We start from the raw sequence: 20174 nt of genomic DNA on the forward strand, positions 1-20174 counted from the left end.
ACGAAGCCGCAAGCTCACTGGAACCGTCCCGTATGGCCTTGTCCATGCAGGACATAATGAGCATGGAAGTTTCCTTGTCAGAAGGGGAGGTCTTCCTGCTCAACGCTCCCAAACACCAGTCCAAAAAGTTAAACACTTCGAACGCTCTGAACACTCCTTTCATCAGATGATCTAAATCTGAAGGAGTCCAACAAATCTTGGAGCGTCTCATGGCCAGCCTGCGGGGAGAGTCTACTAGACTTGAGAAGTCGCCCTGGGCAGAGGCAGGAACTCCCAAGCCGAGAACTTCTCCCGTGGCATACCAGACGCTCGATCTGGAAGCGAGTTTCGCAGAGGGAAACAAGAATGCTGTCTTCCCCAGGTGCTTTTTGGACTGCATCCAATCTCCCAACACCCTTAAAGCTCTCTTGGACGAGCGGGCGAGGACGAGCTTCGTAAAGGCAGGCGCGGATGACTGCGTGCCTAAAGCGAACTCAGATGGAGGTGAGCGTGGGGCCGCAGAAACAAACTGATCTGAATACAAGTCCTTGAACAGTGCAAGTACTTTTCTAAAGTCCAGGGAGGGAGGCGTGGTCTTGGGTTCGTCGATGTCCGTGTGCGGGTCGTCAAGGTGTGCAGCGTCGTCATCATCAGAGAGTCCATCGTCTGAATGCTGAAGAGGAAGCGGCAAAGGAGTAGGCATTGGCTGGTCAGCTGAGTCCGGCAGCACGGGTGCATGCGTGGCTGCACTGGACGCAACGTCATGGAACTGTTGGTCAGTCTGAGAGCAGGCAACAACCATAGCTGCGCGGGGGCGCAAAGCGTCTACTCCCGACTGTATAGTCTGCTGTGGGCGAGCAGGGGTAACCACAGTGGGTTGCGGAGGTTGACGCACCGCGTCAAAACAAAACAACTTAGGTTGTTGTTGTTGTAACTCGCGAACGTCAACGGAGGGTTCCGTGCGTCGGCGAACGTCAACATGCGGCTGGCAGGGTACAGTGCGCATGGGTGGCGGGACTCTCACAGCTGGAGTGCGGGAGAAGGTAGCCTCAGCGTCAACTGGACGCACAACCGTGGTTGGTTGTAGGCTAACGGGTGCAGCGTCAACCTTCTCCGCACGAAAGTCCTGCATTAACGATGACAACTGTGTCTGCATGGTCTGCAGCAAAGCCCACTTAGGGTCTACAGTAGCAGGTGCGGCAACAGACGGTGTTACTGCCTGTTGCGGTACCTCTTTGCCTCTCTTAGGAGGTGTGCAGTCATCTGAAGACTGCAGCGAGTCCGAACTGACCCAGTGGCTACAACTGGGCCGTTGGACTTGCGCGGAAGGGACCTTGCGTTTGAGAGGTCGTGAGACCTTGGTCCATTGTTTCTTCCGAGAAACATCTTCCGCAGACGAGGAATAAATGGGCTCTCTCGTCTTCTTGTGGGTGGGGCGATCTTGGCAAGATACGTCCGAAACCACGGAGGGAACGTCTGTCCGCTGATTAAAGCCTGTCGAACCCTTTGGTCGTACGACATTGCTTCTCCCCTGGGCTTGGGAGCTTGCAAGAGGTCCCGGACTGGGAGGACGACAGGCACGAACAGACGCACCCTCAAGCGCAACACTAACACTTTTCACAACACTTCCACTCACTAGGTCACTACCCACTGCACTCTTACCCTTCAACTCCCTGACGTCTGCCATGAGTTGGTTACGGTCACTCGCCAAAGACTCGACTCTCTCACCCAGAGCCTGGATGGTACGCATCATATCTGCCATCGAAGGTTGTTGAGTGCTAGAAGGGGGATCAGGAGCAACCATTACAGGGGAAGGAATAGGTTGTGGGGCATGGGGAGAGGGAAAATCAACTGAGCGAGATGAACTCCTCCTGACTCTATCTCTCTCTAGCCTACGTGAATATTTAAGGAATTCGAGAAAATCGAATTCCGAAAGCCCAACGCATTCCTCACACCGATCTTCCCATTGACAGGATTTACCCCGACAATTGGAACAAATGGTGTGCGGATCGATAGAGGCCTTCGGAAGACGCCTTGAACAGTCCCTAGCACTACACTTCCTGTATTTAGGGACTTGAGAAGGGTCAGCCATCTTGAATTAGTCAAAGGGGAAATTCAAAATCTATCCAAGTCGTCAACAAATAATCCAAAATTCAATCAAAGAATGCAAGGAAGTATTGAAGATAACCTCTGCAAAGCGAAAGCTAATAACTAGAAATGAGTACTTCACCAAAATCTGTGAAAATCAATCCAGTAAGCAACAGCGTATTTAGTAGGTCTTGCCGGTGGCACGACAGAGAGAAAATTGGTTCTGTGTTTACATGGAGTACTTGAGTACCTGCTCGACAGATGGCGCTGTTGATGTACACCCCCACCTTTATAGCGATCGCTGGCGTATTTTGTCCTTAGGTTTTTCTGTCGGGCAGCAGAGCTGACAGCTTATATGATCACCGGCTAAGTTTAATATTGAAAAAATAGTTTTGAAGGTCAATAAATATAGTTTTGAGATATCGATGGTCAAAGTTTTTCTATGAGATTCTATGAGAGTATGAAGGAAAGTAAAACATTATAGCTTTCATTAGCAAATATCGTTATTGATATTTATTTAGCACTAGTCTAAATTACTTGAAGAACAACTAGCTTCCTTACTTGATACAATTTCTACTCATTACCGCAAGCATGGCCCCAAGTCCCCCCAACCCCCTATAAAGGGTACTGATCACTCGTCACCATCATCACTTCACTGCTGCCAGACTCGCCATCACTCTCGTCTACTTGACGCTTTTTTGCCCATCTAAATAGAGATGCCATGATCACATTTCTCCTTCTGGCAGCTAAAGACCTTCTTTTGTGTTTGGCCATTATGGAAAGTTAATCAAATACCCGATATTTGGAAAATAAACAAAAGGGATTTTGACGAAGGAAAAATCTATTTCGAGGGATAGACCTGTGATGCCCGGTGAAAAGGGTCCTTCTTTACACTTTTCTAATATAAATCTTCCAAATATACTAGAGAAAGATAAAAGCATGGAATGCAGAGGTTACAACCCTCGCGCGATCACCTTGTGGGTGTCGTGTATTTAACAAGGGCGTGTGAAAACCACTATTCACAGGCTGTCTTCCATTTAGATAATCCCTTCATCAAAGGGCAGGGCCGTGACAGGCCCTAGAGAATACAGTTGGGCTACCCCATCGACACCTACTACTCGCGCTCTCCAGGTCATCCTTCTGTTTTGGACTTGCCCGCAAGTTGTAATATTTTTGTGCTCGGTGTTTTTGCAAGTGATTGTCGTTAATTCAACATGACTGACGCTGCTACTTCACCTTTACCAATTTTAAGTACCATAAACAACGTAAAACTGCCACTTATACACACTTCAGTGTTCTATTACCACGTGGGTGACTTGAAGATATATGTTTGCCAGACGTATGAAGATAACGAAAAAATTGCTGTATTTATCCAAAATCAATGCGCAAGAAAATCATACATAGTCTGCTTTTGAAGACAACGCAGTTAGGATGACATAATCATCAATAAACCACTATGGCTTCTTTATATATAAGAATTATCGCCAGAAACTTCTTGGGGGCACATGTGACATGTTTAGCCATAGATAAAAGTAATATCTCCATACCCATTGTGGGTGCTCCCCTTAATGTTTGTGCCCTTAGGATAAGGACCACCCCAGCCAAAGTCTATGTTCCCTTCAAGCATGGAGCATTACCACAAGAAGGAGGGATCCAAACTACCGAGTAGCTTTTCATAAGACAGGTGATGAAGTCCATGATCTGCTGAAAAATGTTCCGGCAAGAAAGATTCTATACAACCCCCATCATAAAGTCTCTCAGAATCTACCTATGAGCTAGAAGAATGGGATACCACTCGACTTGGGGCCACACCAGAGAGTTCCGCAGAAGGAACCACGGAGGTAAAATCATTATACAGTACCTGGATAGTACAGGTATATCGATACCTGGAGGAACAATTACCTCCTGTCTATATTCCAAAAGTATCTGCCATACTGAGCTCACAGATCAGCTGAACAAGTCTTGTGGAAATGGCTGCATAAAGAGCTCAGTCACTCCCTCACAGAGGAGAAGGTTAGATTCATGAGAAGCATATACTTTACCTTTACCTGGCCTATGGTGCTGCTGATTGATGCATGAGATCGCTCTCCTAACCTAGGGGCCACAGTGAGCTCATATTCTGCTTTATGGTCCCAAAGGAATCTGTTAACAATTGAGCTCCTTAACTCCCTCCTGACAGAGGAGAGTTGCTCTTTAAAGGTACAGACACTCCTATTCACAGCAGAAAAGGGGAAGGTGTGCGATGTCTCACCTTCGCCTAGCCTTTAGATTCAGTGTTGGGTCCTAGCTGAGACCGTTCATCTGCATCAAATCTGGGGAGAAAACAATTAAATCGAGCATACAACGCTATAAGCTAGAGTCACATTGTGAGCCTGGCTCGCAAGGCATTGAGAGATCGCTTGCTTTAAGAAAAACTCTAAAGTGAAAGGCTAGCTTTCACCTTCAGCACCATCAGCCACTAATACAGTTGCCAATATCTCCTAGGAGCTCCAAAAGGCTAAAGTGCTCTCGCGTCTGAAACATAAGAAACTTGAAAGCACCGAGAGGTAGCTTGTTAAGCGAACATCCTGCGAAGTAACTACTTCCAGTAAGCAAAGCTGAAAATGGTGAATCAATAGAACGCGCCTGGACGCATGTTACTCGAATGCATTTGATGGATCGGCATACAGGTAATCTGATCTTCAGACATCAGGCAAGTCTAACTCCAAGGAAGTAAAGAGTCAATGGAGTCATGATATTAATGAAGTTTCTAACTCGAGGACAATACCCCTGAGATGCTAATGTGTCATAACCAGAATAAAACCAAAAGTAAAAGTTTCATTTTGCCAAAGGCAGTTAGGAACGTGGAAGGAGACATCTGTCTTCAATCAAGGCTGAGATAAAATTGAAGAAGGTAATAGCCAGCCGGAGCTGGTGCTTCTCCCGGCTACCATTAGTAACAACCGGAAATGTTCTTGACACTTCGTTAAAAGTTTTTATAGCAGTATGCCAACTTGCGCTGATTTCTTCTAGGTAAGGAATATAAGGTTTGTATTTTGTGTAGGAACAAAGTTTTAAAACTGAGATGATTAAATAGTGAAGATTCCAAAGTGAAAAGGTAATGAGATTATTGCCAAGATGGTTTTAACAGTACTACAGACACATGAACTATGGGTGAGGATATTTTAAACCTACAGGTAAGTCCAAATGGTGCAATCAAGAACAATCACTCTTATGCTTAAAGACCAAAGATAGTGCGTGTTTAGGGACATTCAAGACTGTGAATAGTGCTACAATATAACTGATGAGTTGTAATAAAAAATAACTAAAGATTAAATTATCAACTGAAGGCAATCTTCTTATGAGCTTTAAGTAGCTTGGCAGATACAAGAAAAGTGAGTTTACTAAGTTAATCTGATAAGGCTACTCTCAGTCTCAATGTGCATTTGCTCAGCTATCTACCACTGAGTCCTGCTTTTCTTTCGTTCACAAAGCAAAAGATTGATGCGTCTGTGATAGGTTTATGATGGATAAAATAATCTGAGTGTTACTAATTGTATAAAATGTTAAAAGTTATGCAAGATGTATTTTACCTATTAGTTATGGAGGATCTGTTTCATGGAGGCTGCAATGGAGTTAAAATAGACAAGAACTTTTCTTCTAAACAAGCTGCTGTCTTGGCTACTCCAATATTTATCTGTCAATAAAAAACAGAGTAAGTAATTTTACTGTAGTGTATTTTATGTAGACGACTGTAAAATTAATGGCCATCCTCTATTCATTCATTCTTAACAATGAAAAAAATCATAGCTAAAACTAACATGCTTGGAATGTCTTTACTCTTTAATGATTTTAAGAATCCCCCAAAACTTACTAATGACCCATGAATGAAACATAAAACATATTTATCAATTTTATCAATAAAATAATAAGTTATGACAGATTGAATTTCAGCATATACCTTACTTAAATCAATTTTCAGTTGGATTAAGGACTTTCCACAGGAATGTCATTGCACATCAGAGGTAAATATCACAGGGAACTGAAGTACAGTAAGGGTTTGTATGTAACACTAAATGGTGGTAAGATGATGGACTCAGCAAACATGCATAAAACAACAGATCTGTTTCTAAGAGACAAGGAAAAAATTGAGTCGTCATAGCAAACATCAAGCAGAGCCATAGTAACTTCAAAATGAACAAAAGTGCAGAAAAAAATATTAATGCCAATAATGCTAGTTACATCATGGAGACCACTGACTATTTGCTGCATATGATATTACTCATTATCCATACAGTACTTGTATAGCAGACAATTGACAGCCATGGGTCTCGAAAATGTTTGTCTATTAAAAATTATTTTTAAAAATGAACCATATTTTCATACTGAGATTAGTAACAAAAATCCTACAGGATCCAATCAGTAAGCACCAAAAAAGTAATTGTACATGATTATTGTGTCTTTTTCTTACAGTCAATCATCATCAAAATATAAACTTACATGCGAGTCTATGTTCTAACACAACCCTACTAATTCTTTATGGTAACCTATATGCCCAATTTTGTTATCTCCAAGTTCTAATAATTACCCGTCCCTTGCTGATTCCAAAGAAGTCCTACTAGTCATGTTAAGGTTTCAATCTTGGGCTGATGCTACTGTGACAAGCCAAGGATATGTGTGAATATTGGTCATTGAAATGAGTAACGAGCAGTTATATGACTAGAGAGGGGGGTGGGGTGAGAAGCCCCATCCCCTTTCCAGTCGGTTGTCACTCCTTTTTGATACTTCAGCCAAGGACTTATAGGGCTGGTTTGAGGAGGGAAGTTAAATTACTTTTAAAATTTCTTATTTCTTCCTACGTGTAATACAAACCGTCATGCTTTAATTAGGGAGACTTGCTGCTTAGAGGTTTGGAAACCCCCTTGGAACTAAATTTGGAAGGTTCTGTATCTTCCTTGAAAGTGTTTCAGGCTTGATCAGTGGAGAAGCACGGCTAGGATACTGTCACCCTCTTATCTGTTTAACATAAAGATGAGAAACTAACAGACCCTGGGTTGTACAATTTATCGGTTCTAGGTCATCCAAAATATTGTACCGTATCATGCAAAGAGAAACCATACCCCTGAAAGGGATGGTAAAATCAAATACCAAGTTAATGAATAATGAGTTGGTATCAGATTCATCATCCCCCACCTCGCATGGGGAATGGGGAGACATACATCTTTGGTTACATAAGATGGGGCTCGGAAGTGTAACTTACCAGCATCTGGTCCAACCGGCTTGTAACACCTAAACTGCTGACCCCAAGACAGGGGTAGAAGAATGTAGAAAAGGAACTAGTTAAACTACCTTTCATTCCCGATTTACGTGCAAAATGTTACCATAGACAAGTTGCATCCTTGTCTCATGTGGGAGTTGGGCTGATTACACATTTGCTTGAGCAGCCACCACAGTTCCACCCATAAAGGTGTCAAGGGACTTAAGGGTAAAAGGCAGTGAAGGGTGTCTGCCGCTTTCAGACACCTGCCTTCAACACTTGGCCCAACAATAGTTTCTCTTGGACGTGAGTGTGGGGCAGTAACTCTGACTTTGAGCCCTGGTCTGATGAACAGGTTGTCCTCTTCTACTAAAAGCCTGAGGTCTCCCTCTCTGATGGAAGACGGCGTAGACCGCAGTTTCCATTCTGAACTTTATTTGACGCAAAAACTTGTTCAGCGGAGAGGTCGATGACCGGGTCTACCTCTCTGATGGAAGAAAGCACAGGCAGTACTGTTTTAATTCTGAACTTTGTTTGGCGCACAAACTTATTCAGAAGAGAGAGGTCGATGACCAGTCTCCAGTCCTATGTCACCTTTTCCACAAGGAAGAGCTGACTGTAGAAACTCAGAGATCTGTCTCGAATGACATCAAAGTGCGTTTTTCCTCATATCGCTCCCACCTCTGCCCGCAAGGCCAGGGCCTTCGGCGATGTTGGGTGTACTATCGAGAAATCAAATGGAACTAGAGATAGGAGGGACCAGAGGTCTAGAAAAGATAAGTAGCAGTCCCAAAGGATACTAATCACCTAAGATTCAGCCTCAAGCCTCTGATATATTGCCCAGTGAGGAGATAAGCCATCCCATACTCTTGCCAGGAGAAGAGAGGGGAATGCCTAATTCAAGTGTTTCCCTCTCCTTCCCCTCTTCCCTCCACCAAAATTCCTTTAAGGCTGTGTAAGCACAGGCTTTTTTTCAAGAAGAGGTCATGGACGTTGTGGAACACGATATCTAACCGAACTCAATGGTTTGGATGCTACTCCCTTCGAAGAGCCCGAGCCCTTGAAGGCAACAGCTTAGTGGTTCAGTGAGTCCTCAAAAGCAGTCCTCCATGACTCCCACTGCTGCCTGCATATAACTCTCCAGCAGGAGAGACATGGCACGCCACACCAATAAGTTCCTCAACATTGACACCACCTCAGGGATAACCTGTTTTGAGAAGCTAGAAACTATAACATCCCACCTCTTCAAAACCCAGTTAGCCCAAAAGTTTGCTATGACTGCCTTCCCCCATAGATAGCACAAGGATCTTGTTCTTTTCCAAAGCTTCTGGGGTTAATAACACTGTCAACTTTGCGAAGTACGTCACTGCACCCAACTACTGGTCAAGTCAGGACACAGCATGGAGAGAGGCAGGTCAAAGCTCTATGGCTAATGACTCAGATACCAAGAAGGATATGACTTCTGCTGTAAGACTCTCAGAGGGCAAACTGATGGGTTTACTTGTAGAGTTCTCTGGCGTGTTGAACCTCCACTGTCTAGAAAGTAAGGTTGGCAATATCTTATTTGACCTGCTAAAAAGGAGAGAATTCTCAGATCTACAGATCTGATTACCCACTTGGTTCAAAGCCATGTCCAAAAGATCCGACCAGAGAAACTCTAAAGAGGGCTTCAATCCTTGAGCATCGAAGTGTCGATTCATTACCGAAGTCCTCCCCAAAGGTGAAGCCACAGATGCCTCCCCCCAGGGCACTGCACTAATATAAATGAGTGCAAGGACCTTCATAAATGAAATTTCCGACTCAAGGTAGTCACCTTCCATGGGCTTTGGACCACATTCCAGAGTCCCCGAGACTAGCACACGGTGAGGCACACACGGTCAACCACGGCCTTGTGCATAAAGGCATGGGGTTCTGACCCTATTGCCCAACATTCTTCATCTACTAAAATGCGCTTGTGCTTGAGTATGACGTTGAATGGTACCATCTTTTCTATCGAGATTCACTCTTCGAAAGATGGAGGAGCAAGCATCCCATGTCCAAGAAGGAAGGGAGATGGAGGTCACAGCGGCTCCTCCATCAACCTTGGAACAGACTGCGTAAGAGACCATACACCTCTCTCTCCTGGCAGACAGATACCAAGGTAGCCAGGATACCAAGACCTGGCAAGAACCACACGGGTACCGTCCACCCCTCCCAAAAGAGGTGGTATTATGGGGAGCCCTGTCCTTCCATTCTCCTCTCCTTCCTCTTCAGCTGAGAAGACTTGGAATTGAAGTCAGGCAATGACAAGGAGGGGGATGAGGAAGAAAAATGTTTCCTATTCTTGGCTCTGGAAGAAAAGTGGTCGAGGTCTGAGTGACCACCGACGACGACACTCCCCTTAGGGGGAAAAACCATACAGGTTGCTCCAACAAAAGCCACAACACTGGGGCACACTGTCACAGGGGAAGGGGAAAGCACACTCACAAGGCCCCACCATGGACGGCAACACTATTCTTACGTTTACCCTTACCTTTGCTGGGCCCGGGGCTGCATCTTGCCAGCCAGGGTGGGGGCAACCAAACCCAACTTACCGACCACCGAATTCCCTAACACCTGGGGATTCACCACCGCTTTTAACAGTGGTACCACAGGAGCCAGAGGATAACAAACCTGCATAGGGGGACTGAGGAGAGGTAGCCTTGGCTACCACTTTCCTCAAAACAGTCATGGAGGGCCTACCTGAAAGACCTAAGGAAGCTCAAGACTTCCTTAGGTCAATCTCTTCGTCAACCAACAGCCTGAATGGTCATAACAGAAGATCCTTCAGCCTCTGAAGGGAAACAGCAAACACTTGGGGTTCCCAGTGCACCAAAAAAAGCCTGAAAAGCACTATGTCGATCCGCGCTCTCCTGACACCAGCAGCGAACTCCTAGGAACCGATCCCAAGGCATAAGCGCAGGGGCAGCAGCAGGAGACACAACCCTAAGGAGATAGAGGCTGTGGATACCTTCACTGGTGTCCTCTTAGGCGTTGTGTGTTTCTTCCCCTTCAGGGCATACACCTGCCACTTCACCAAAGGCCACGATCGACACTCTGTACAAGGGGAAACCTGCGAACAGATATGCCCCAACTGAAGCAAAGAGGGAGTGCAGATCTACAGCCGGCTTCACCATGAAGCAGTTGCAGCGTCTACCTCTTCCCTGGCAAACATGAAGTTCATGTTTCCATTCCATTAATGTATTCATCAACCACACAATTAAAGAAAAAGAATCAACAGTTTTGGTTTGGTAAGCATTGCAGTACGTCCATATGCCACAACGGTCGAAGCAAATTTGATAGCCAACTGGACAGGGGTGGGGCTTCCTGCCCCGCACCCTCTCTATACAGATAACTGCTCGTTATCCATTTCAATAACCAATTCCATCTCGTGCCAAAATAATCCTCCTAATCAATGGATGAAGGTTTGTATGACTCATAGGAACAATTATCATTTTCTTTGTTGTCATGACACATGTTTGTTATAATGTTTGTTACAGAGCTGCCTCTCTTGAATAATTTTTGATAGATCAAGTGAATTCTTACATCTCTGACAGAGGTAACATTTTATAAAAGCTACTGAAAATATCTGATAAAAAATTTCACAATATTTCTGAGGTTACATGAATTTTTGGAAAGAAATTTAAATATTTCTGCAATTAATTAATAGGCAAAAATGGTTCATGTTTTCATTTGGTGTTCATTATTATACTATCCTGAATAGAGTTAAAAAGGAGGTATGTTTTACTCTAGAATTATTGTTCATCTCTAACTGCACATTCCATGCATGAAATAAATCCATCACACCTCTATATTTGTAAGAGATGGTTTGTACCAAAAAAATGCCTAGTACAGTACTCAAATATTTTGGTGTTTTTTATTTCTTTATTATATCTGTGTAATCTCTTAAACACTAAACCAACTCTCAAGTTTTATTCTGAAATTGCAAGTAGAACGTGGCTGTAACATTTCTTGTCTGTCTAACATTAACCTTTATACCAATTCTAAAATATGTTTGCATAATCACGGACTAAATGAAAATTCAAGAGCATTTTGCTTTCTTCTGATGCCTCATTTCACAATAAAGTACATTGGGCTAAAAGATAAGTATCAAACGTAGGGATTTGGATATGTCAAGTATAATGTCTACAACATTGTACAGCATTCCAAGAAAATTGCTTGACAAATGAGATTGTTTCCACATAAATACATTACACAGAATATTTCTAAAAGTAATTTACCTTTTGTTCATTGAGTACTCTAATCAATAATTCCTGCTTTTTCACTAGAGCACAATAGTTCCTCTGCTGCCTTTCCAAGTCTTTTATTCGAGCACTGTTACTTGACTGCGTACTTCTCAGCTCATCCAGTTCATCCTGAAAGGAATTATAAACAAGTATGTAACCGTACATGAAATACAAATCAATATTCTTCACAAAAGAATACTTTCATGGATAAGTAATTAGAACTAAAGACAGTTCAGGGATCATCCACCACTCTTATATATTGTAATTGAGGACTTCCAGCTGATACTGTCAGTGTAATGGGGCCCTTAGTGATTCACAAGTTACTGTCCACCCCTCTATCTACTAACTAGGATGGAACAACAGAAGGATGGATCTCTCCAGAAGTTACAAAAGTAGTCAGAAGTACAGTAATGAGTTTCTTGCTGCTCAAAATTTTACCGTTTTACACAATCATTACACTTTTCTAAGATAAAAACAGTACAGCAAAAAATTATAAATAAAAATGAAAACTACATAGGACTTTATAAGTTCTAAAGCAAATAAAGTGGATTGACTGAATATAAATCAGAACATATATAGGAAAAGCTAATGGAAAAAATGGCATTCATGAAATGGAAGGCTTTATTTCAATAAAAAAAAAAAAAAGATGAGAACATGAAGAGGTAATTCTGTAATGGTAGAGGAACCACCTCTCCAATTTAATCAAATTATAAGGGCTTCTTAAAATTGAATGTTCATCTATAAATATGCATGTGCTATTTTGCTAGTACAAAACTACAAATTTTAAAAATAATTTTTATATTTCCTGACTACAAAAACCTGAGATATTTTAAAGTTAAGTGTTTGGCGTGTGCTTTGTTACGACCAATAGAAGAAAACTGGTGGGTATGGCAGCAATGTATGATTGCACCATGTTACCCACCTAGGCATCTGCGAGGTGAGGTGAGCGTCACAAAGTCACTTGTCTTTAGTCAGGACTTGAGGCGTGGTAATCACTTCGCAATGAATGGAAAAAATATTTTGGTTGTTTATAGTGAAATACATTGAAAGATAAAGTAAACTTCTGAAATATTTATTATGTAATCAGCAGTAAAACAAATAAACATGGAAATGTAAGTTATTATACAGTGATCATGTATATCCAATGGTGACAAATCTCATACACAGCTTAAGCAGTGGATCCGCAGCCTCTTAGTGAAAGGGTTAATGCTCCATAAGCAGAGAAGTTAGGTCTAGGCAACCATCAACAATAAAGCTCCCAAGGGGAGAAACCACATGGGTTGCTGCAACAGGAACCATAACACTGGGGAATACTGTCACAGGGGAAGTTGTAAACACACTCACTGGAACTCACAACACAAACACAGGGTATTGGGTTCACAGCCATAGGAGCAGGGGTACAGGAACAGGGATAACAAGCACAGGGGTGATACAAAGATGGGTGTGCACAGCACTGAAGCAATTGGCACAGAGTAGATGGGCACATGGGGCTAAACAAACAGGTTTTAAGGCCCTAAAGATTTTCTTACACCCAACATTAGGCCTCAGTACTACAATGACTAATGCAGGAGCATCGTTTTGCCCTTTTGGCCACAATCACATGTACGGAAGTCTATTTACCGATCTCTTGGGTTTTGAGCACACTTCTGGGATCACCAATAGGGTCACTGGCACTGGTATCAAACCTGCAATCACTCGGGTCACCACTGAGGCTACTAGCACTAGGAACATTAGGGGTGAGGTAGCATTAGCTACCAGCTCACTCAACAAAAGATTTCAAGAGCCGACCTGCTAGACCTCCATAAAGGCAAGCCTTCCTTAGGTCAAATTCATCAGCAGCAGTTTGCATGGCTACAGGAGAGCTTCCAGAACCTACTGAGTTTTTGTAATCACAGGGTAACTCCACTCTCAACCAACACTTCAAAAAGTTGCTGACTTAAACCCAAGATTTCCCCACTCCTGCCACTCTTCGTAAACCAAGCCACAAGTGTATGCATAGAAGCCTCAGCAGCAGATGAACTCAATGAAGATAGAAAGGAGCAATAAAGATTCTTGGGTATTATCTTGAGTGTTGCCAAACCTGACACCACACAGGACTTAGCCTTCTTCTTCCTCCTCAAAGCGTAAACCTGCCACTGGATAGGAGGCCACAACTTGTTCTCAGAACATGAGGATAACTGTGAACAATAATGCCCAATACAAGAAACAGAGAGAGTGTGGGTCAAAAGCTGCTTAACCTAAACCAGTTGCAATGCCTACCCTTTCCCCTTCACATTTGAGAAATTGTGTATCATCCATAATCAGAAACATAAACTCAAACAATCATGCACTTTCTCAAAGGTATGAGACAAAGAATAAAGACTCTAGTAAGGTCGCAACAGTGCAACCACATTCAATTTAGCTAAAGACAAAAGTGAAGTCTTTAACAAAAAGGTATGTGGGGAATACTTCGCCATGTATATCACCTCTCGTTAGATACCTCATTAATGAATTTAGGGGCAATTCTAGCTTACACTGAAGATATTCCCTATCTTAGAGGACAAAAGGTTTGTATTTTTGTAAGAACAAATCTTAACTGATAGTCCATTCTATATCAAAACACATCACACTAGGGCATGCACTACTGTATACTATAAACCTCTTTTCTTTTCATCAAAGAAAATCACAAATTTTAAGTAATAATGGATTTTTCTTAACATACTTACCGAGAACTACTTTCTTAGGAGGTACCTGGAATCTCCTCTCAACCGACCAGAGTTTTGTGTAGTTTACCCTACTTCCGTTTTCTATGAGGACTAACCCAGTCGTAAGGATACGTGCCCTGAGGCTAGTCCCGAGCCAGGTCGCGTGTTATCTTGGGTCTCGCTCCTCAGTAAGTTCCTGGATGGTACAAAATGTCTTAAGGGTCAGTAATGCACTCGGGGAAGGAAGGGAGGGCCATTACCCGAAAGTAGTTCTCTGTAAGTATGTTAGGAAAAATACAAATTACTTAATATTTGTGATTTGTTCCAACACAGAGACTTACCTCGAACTACTTTCTTAGGAGACTTACACTTTAGGAGGTGGGAGTGTCTTCCTGAACTCTAGACCAAGATAATCGGGCGACCAGGAACCTAGGTGGGAAACTAGGTTCTAAGATATCCGGAAAACGAAACATAGGGAAAAACTACACAAAGAGCTCACCCTTTAAAAAATTCCATGATGCTGAGTCCTGTGGCGAAGTTGTGAAGACGTGTCTTTTGCAGGTTGTATCTGGGGCTATCTCCGAGTAGGGAAAGGAAAAAGGGACAAGGGTGAAAAGGAACGAACCTGTGTCTCTTGGTCTTGCTACCCACGATTGAACCTGGGGCTTCACCGTTAAATCACTTGGAGCGCGGAGATGACTCTTCCAATAGAGAAACCGTCTAAAGATTTCCTCGAGCAATCATTGAGGTAATGCGTTGTGAAGGTCGACTGGTTCGAACAGGTGCTTGCTCTAAGGATCTGGGCCACCGCCATGTTCCTCTCAAAAGCCAGAGATGTACTTAGACCCCTAATGTCATGGGGCCTGGGATTACTTGTCAGGGGAAGACCCGCATTGCTATAGGCCCTGACAATCACTTGTCTTAGCCAAAAGGAGATGGTATTCTTAGATACCTGCTTTTTCGTTGCACCCGTAGAGACAAAAAGATTTTTGATACCAGGGCGGAGATTAGCCGTCCTCTCAAGGTATTTCCTCACGGCTCTGACGGGGCACAGCTTCAAATCTTCTGGATTCCCTGTCCGAGGAATAGCCGGCATTGAGAAGCCCTCGAACTTAGGGTCCCAGACCGCTGGATTCTGTGTTTTTGCTACAAAAGAAGGGACGAACCTGAAGGAGAGCTCCCGCCACCCCTTCGAATGAGAGACTTCGTAGGACAACCCATGGATTTCTCCTACTCTCTTAGCCGGGGCCAAGGCCAACAAGAAGACCGTCTTGAGAGTGAGATCCCTGTCCACTATGTCCTTCAGGGGTTCGAACGGTGGTTCACTTAACATTTTCAATACTCATGCCACGTCCCACTGCGGTACCCTGGAGGCTTGCGGAGGGCATGCTTGTTCGAAGCTCCTGGAGAGCATAGAGATGTGCCTAGAGGAGCCCAGATCAATGCCCTTCAGGAGGAAAACTTGGCCTAAGGCTGCACGGACTCCTTTGATGGCCGGTATTGACATGCCCACCCCGTCTCTGAGGTGCATGAGGAAATCCGCAATATCCGGAACCGAGGCTTTTAGAGGCTTGATGTTCTTTGAGGCACACCATTTCGTGAAAGTAGCCCATTTTGCCTGGTAGAACGCTGCTGAAGATCGCCTCAGATAACGCGACATCTTTTCAGCTGTTCCTGCCGAATATCCTTCCTTCCTCAGGAGTCACTCGATAGTCTCCGAGCGTGAAGGCGAAGCGACCGAGGATTGTCGTGGAACCTTTGGAAGTGTGGTTGCCGTAGTAGGTCCGGTCTGTCGGGCAGAGGCCACGGGGGAAGACATGCTAGATCTCTTAGATCCGCGAACCACTCTCTCTCCGGCCACCAGGGCGCTACCAAAGTCGTCCTTAAGTTTTGAGCCGCCCTTACTCTGTTGAGCACTTGCCTGATCAATGCGAAGGGAGGAAAAGCGTACACGTCGAGGTTGTCCCATTTGTGTTGAGAAGCGTCCTCCAACGCTGCTTTTGGGTCTGGGACAGGAGAACAAAATATGGGGAGTTGTGCGTTCAGTCTGGTTGCAAAGAGATCCATCACCGGCGAACCCCATTTCTGAATGATGAGCCTGGCCACTCCTGGGAGAAGAGACCACTCGGTACCCACTACTTGGCCTATCCTGCTGAGCCCGTCGGCTAGGACATTCCTTTTGCCTGGAATGAACCTTGCTGAAATCCCGATTTGTTCTGACTCGGCCCAATCCAGGATCTCCAACGCGAGATCGCACAACTCCTTCGATTTTAGACCTCCGTGTTTCTTTATGTACGCTACTACAGTGGCGTTGTCGCACATCAACGCCACTGTGTTTCCCCTCAGAAGATCTACGAACTGTAGGCACGCTTCTCGGACCGCCTTCATCTCTAGGACGTTGATGTGTTGATCTTTCTCTTCGTCCGTCCAAGATCCTCTTGCTGACTTGTTGAGGAGATGTGCTCCCCACCCCTCTTTGGAGGCATCTGTGAAGAGAAGCATCTCGGGGGGCTCAGTTGCGAAGGGCATCCCCTTGAAAGTATTCAGCCAACATTGCCACCACTCCAGGGAGTGTTTTGCCTCCGGAAGGACGGGAATTAACTTGTAGGGCAAATCCACTTGGCTCCAGAGCCCCTTCAGGTTCCATTGGACGCTCCTGAGTCTGAGCCTCCCTTGGGGAACCAGTTTCTCTAATGACACTAGGTGACCTATCAACCTCTGCCAGTCCTTGGCTCTCCTGGGCTGTCCCGAAAGGAAAGGCTAGAGGATCTGTTCTAGGCTGTTCAACCGTTCTTCCGACGGAAAGGCTCTCACTAGGTGGGAGTCCAGCACCATCCCCAAGTAAGTCATCCTGGTGGAGGGAGAAAGATTCAATTTCTCCAGGTTGATCGTGATACCCAGAACTTTGCAGAATTGTATTAGTTTTACACCCTGCTCCTTCAAAACTTCCTCTGAGGAGGAAAGGAGTAACCAGTCGTCCAGGTATCGAATGAGGCGAATACCCCGCTCGTGAGCCCACACAGAGACTGTCGTGAAGACTCTCGTGAATACCTGGGGCGCTGTTGACAATCCGAAGCAGAGGGTCTTGAACTGCAGGATCTGGGAACCCCACTTCACCCGGAGAAACTTCCTGCTTGAGGGGTGGATAGGGATTTGAAAATACGCGTCCCTGAGGTCTATGGACATCATGAAGTCCCCTTCCCTCAAGGACTGCAGGACCGACTTAGGGGTGTCCATTTTGAAGTCGGTCTTGCACACAAACTTGTTGAGGGCTGACAGGTCTATCACCGGTCTCCAACGCCCCGTCGCTTTCTCCACCAGAAAGAGACGACTGTAGAAGCCTGGGCCCGGATGTAGGACCGTTTCCACCGCACCTTTTTCCAACATTGCGGATACTTCCTCCTGAAGGGTCGCCCTCTTCAAGGGGTCCTTGGGTGCTAGCCACTCCGCCCGGCTGGCTGGAATCAGAGGAGGAGGTTCTGCTAGGAATGGCAGTCTGTAACCTTCCTTCAGTACGGATACTGTCCAGGGTTCCGCACCGTGGGCCTTCCATGCTTGCCAAAAATGTCTGAGGCATCCCCCAACCTGAGGCTTGGGCAGGAGTAGGGGGCCTCCCACTCTATCTCCTTCTGGAGGAACGGCCTGAACGCCCTCTCCTGGACGCTGAGTAGGCCGTCCTAAAAGAGGCAGACGCCGCTGGAGCTCCTCTACGGGGGGGCTGCGGTGGTTGAGCCCAAGAGGTAGATGGAGCGTCTCTCCTCGTCTGGCTAGGAGAGGCTCGAGAAGTAGAGGGTCCATCCGACGTTGTCCTCCTGTAAGTGGGTCTCCTCATGGAGTGAGGTCTGGGACCACTCACTTCCTTCCTCTTCATGACCTTCTCCATTATTTCTTCCATTTGTTTCAAAGGAAATAGAGAGTCACCCCACACAGGCAGGCTCCTCAAAGCCCTTGCTTCTCTGTCAGGGATTTTCCAGGACAGCTTGGTTAGGACCGTATCCCTTGTCCTAAGAACCTAGTTGGCTGACAGGGCAAGAGACTGGAATGTCAGGAACTTCAAAGTCTTTCCTACGGAGATGATGAGCTCCTTCAGGAGGGCCTGATTCCTTGGGTCTGTCAAGTCGTAAGTGGCTTGGACACCTACCAGAGTAGACGCCCACCAGTCCAACCAGGAGGCGACGTGGCCTAAGTCCTTGGACATCTCCTCTATCATCGTAGCCTCTGACTGTGAGAAACAAATCGGGGCTGACGCGGCTCTATCCTCCGGGGTACCTTGACCTAACACTTCAAGGGAGGTCTCCATTTTGCAGGCTCCCGGTCGCTGCCCCTCCGGCACATAAAATCTGCTCTGGGACCTTAGTCCCTAGAGTAATTTAGAGGCACTCTGGGATTTGGGGGCTTCGGCATTGCCCGCCACAACCTTGTCCACGTGTGTACGCCCCAGAACCATGTCCCTGGCCACAGGCAGCGCTAAGGAGGGTTTCTGCTGCAAGGGGGCCTCCATAAGACGATTGAGGCTGGAACGCCAGGCATCTTCGTCGGAGGGAACAGGCTCCTCGATCCTGTGATGCCTCCGTATGAGGCCTATAACCTTCCGATAGGCCGAATCCTCGGTTGGAGAACCTTCACCGTCGCCAACAACGCCCTCCGTCTGAAGCTGAGGCGATGGTCCGACAGGCACCTCCGTCTGTCGCTGGGGTTCTGACCCGACGGGCACCTCCATGTGGTGGTAATGGGATGTGCCGACGGGCACCTCCGCACTAGACCTGGGTCTTGGGACGGGTACCGCCGTGTCGGCGAGGACTTCCGTCCGTAACATGTCCTTGGACAAAGAGGGTGAGACTTCCGTGGGCTTGCCCGACGGAGGAAGTTGTCCCTGCGAGTCCACTGGTCGAGTCAACTTTGCTGACTCGACGAGGCTGCCCGTCCGAAAACGCGACTCCCTTCGCTGTGCGGGTTGAGTCGGAAGTTTCGCGGTCTTACGCCTGTCTGAAGAGGTCTTCTCGCTCTGGTCCTTACGAGGGTCAAACCTATGGCTGGCAGAGGGCCTCTGTGGAGAACCGTCTCTGGACCGCCGACTCGGAGAACTCGGGAAAGCAGTGAAGTCCGCGAGCCTCCTGAGGAAGACGAGGACCCATTCTTCTTTGGGAGACCTACTCCTCCTGTATTTCATCCTCGGGGACCTGGAACGTCTTCTACTATACCTCGACCTTGAACGCGACCTCGAACGGGAGCGCCTGCTCCTGGATCTCTCCCTCCTCCGACGGCGCCTCCTCCGCGCTTCTCCCTCCGAAGAGAACGATGAACCGGCCGCTGAAGACTCCGACGACTCTGCATAACCCGACCGACGGGCAGGCGCATGGGTAACGGAGGCCTTCGTGATCTGCTGAGTTCCGGAGGTCGAAGGTTGTAAAAACATGTCAGGAACCGCCGACAGAGGGACTGGGAGGGAGGTCGGCCGCACCACGCTGGGGAACCAGGAATCCAGGCCATCTTCCATCCTCAACGGGGACCTACCTGGAGTTTTCGGGAGCCTCCATCCGAAGGGCTCCACTACCGTCAAGTCCAACTTATCTTGGGTGCCATCAGCTGCCGAGGTACCTGAAACGCAGGCCCATGAAGCGGGCGAAGAGACAGGGACATTATTACTCCACATGGGGTCATCAGAGGAGATGTGGCCCCCATGCACAAGGGCAGAGTCTCCAAGACCCCCAGTAAAAGCACTTTCAGGCCCCCCACTTGCCTGCGAAGATTCAGCAACCCCCACATCACGAAGATTAGACTCCGGGGGAAGATCAATCGGCTTCCTCCCCGCAACGGACTTACCTCGTCCCCTACTCTGGGTAGGGGAAGAAGGAACAGAAACATCGTCAGACTTCCCTCCGGGCGACGTCAAGGGCGAAGAGATGCTCACCTTCCTGGGGG

At 46.2% G+C, this 20174-nt stretch overlaps 1 protein-coding gene across 1 annotated transcript in view; it reads right to left on the bottom strand.

The window, feature by feature from the left end:
- The window catches only part of LOC137631016 (testis-expressed protein 9-like), a 104846-nt gene that overhangs the window by 11932 nt on the left and 72740 nt on the right, over positions 1–20174 (bottom strand). Inside the window, exons 6-7 of the mRNA XM_068362563.1 lie at positions 11563–11697; positions 5640–5743 (exon numbers count right to left, since the gene is read on the bottom strand). Coding sequence (XP_068218664.1) covers positions 5663–5743; positions 11563–11697 — 216 coding nt within the window. The 3' untranslated portion in view covers positions 5640–5662. The remainder of the gene's footprint in view (positions 1–5639; positions 5744–11562; positions 11698–20174) is intronic.

This window comes from Palaemon carinicauda, chromosome 39, assembly GCF_036898095.1.
Source record: "Palaemon carinicauda isolate YSFRI2023 chromosome 39, ASM3689809v2, whole genome shotgun sequence".
In the NCBI taxonomy this organism is placed as follows: domain Eukaryota; kingdom Metazoa; phylum Arthropoda; class Malacostraca; order Decapoda; family Palaemonidae; genus Palaemon; species Palaemon carinicauda.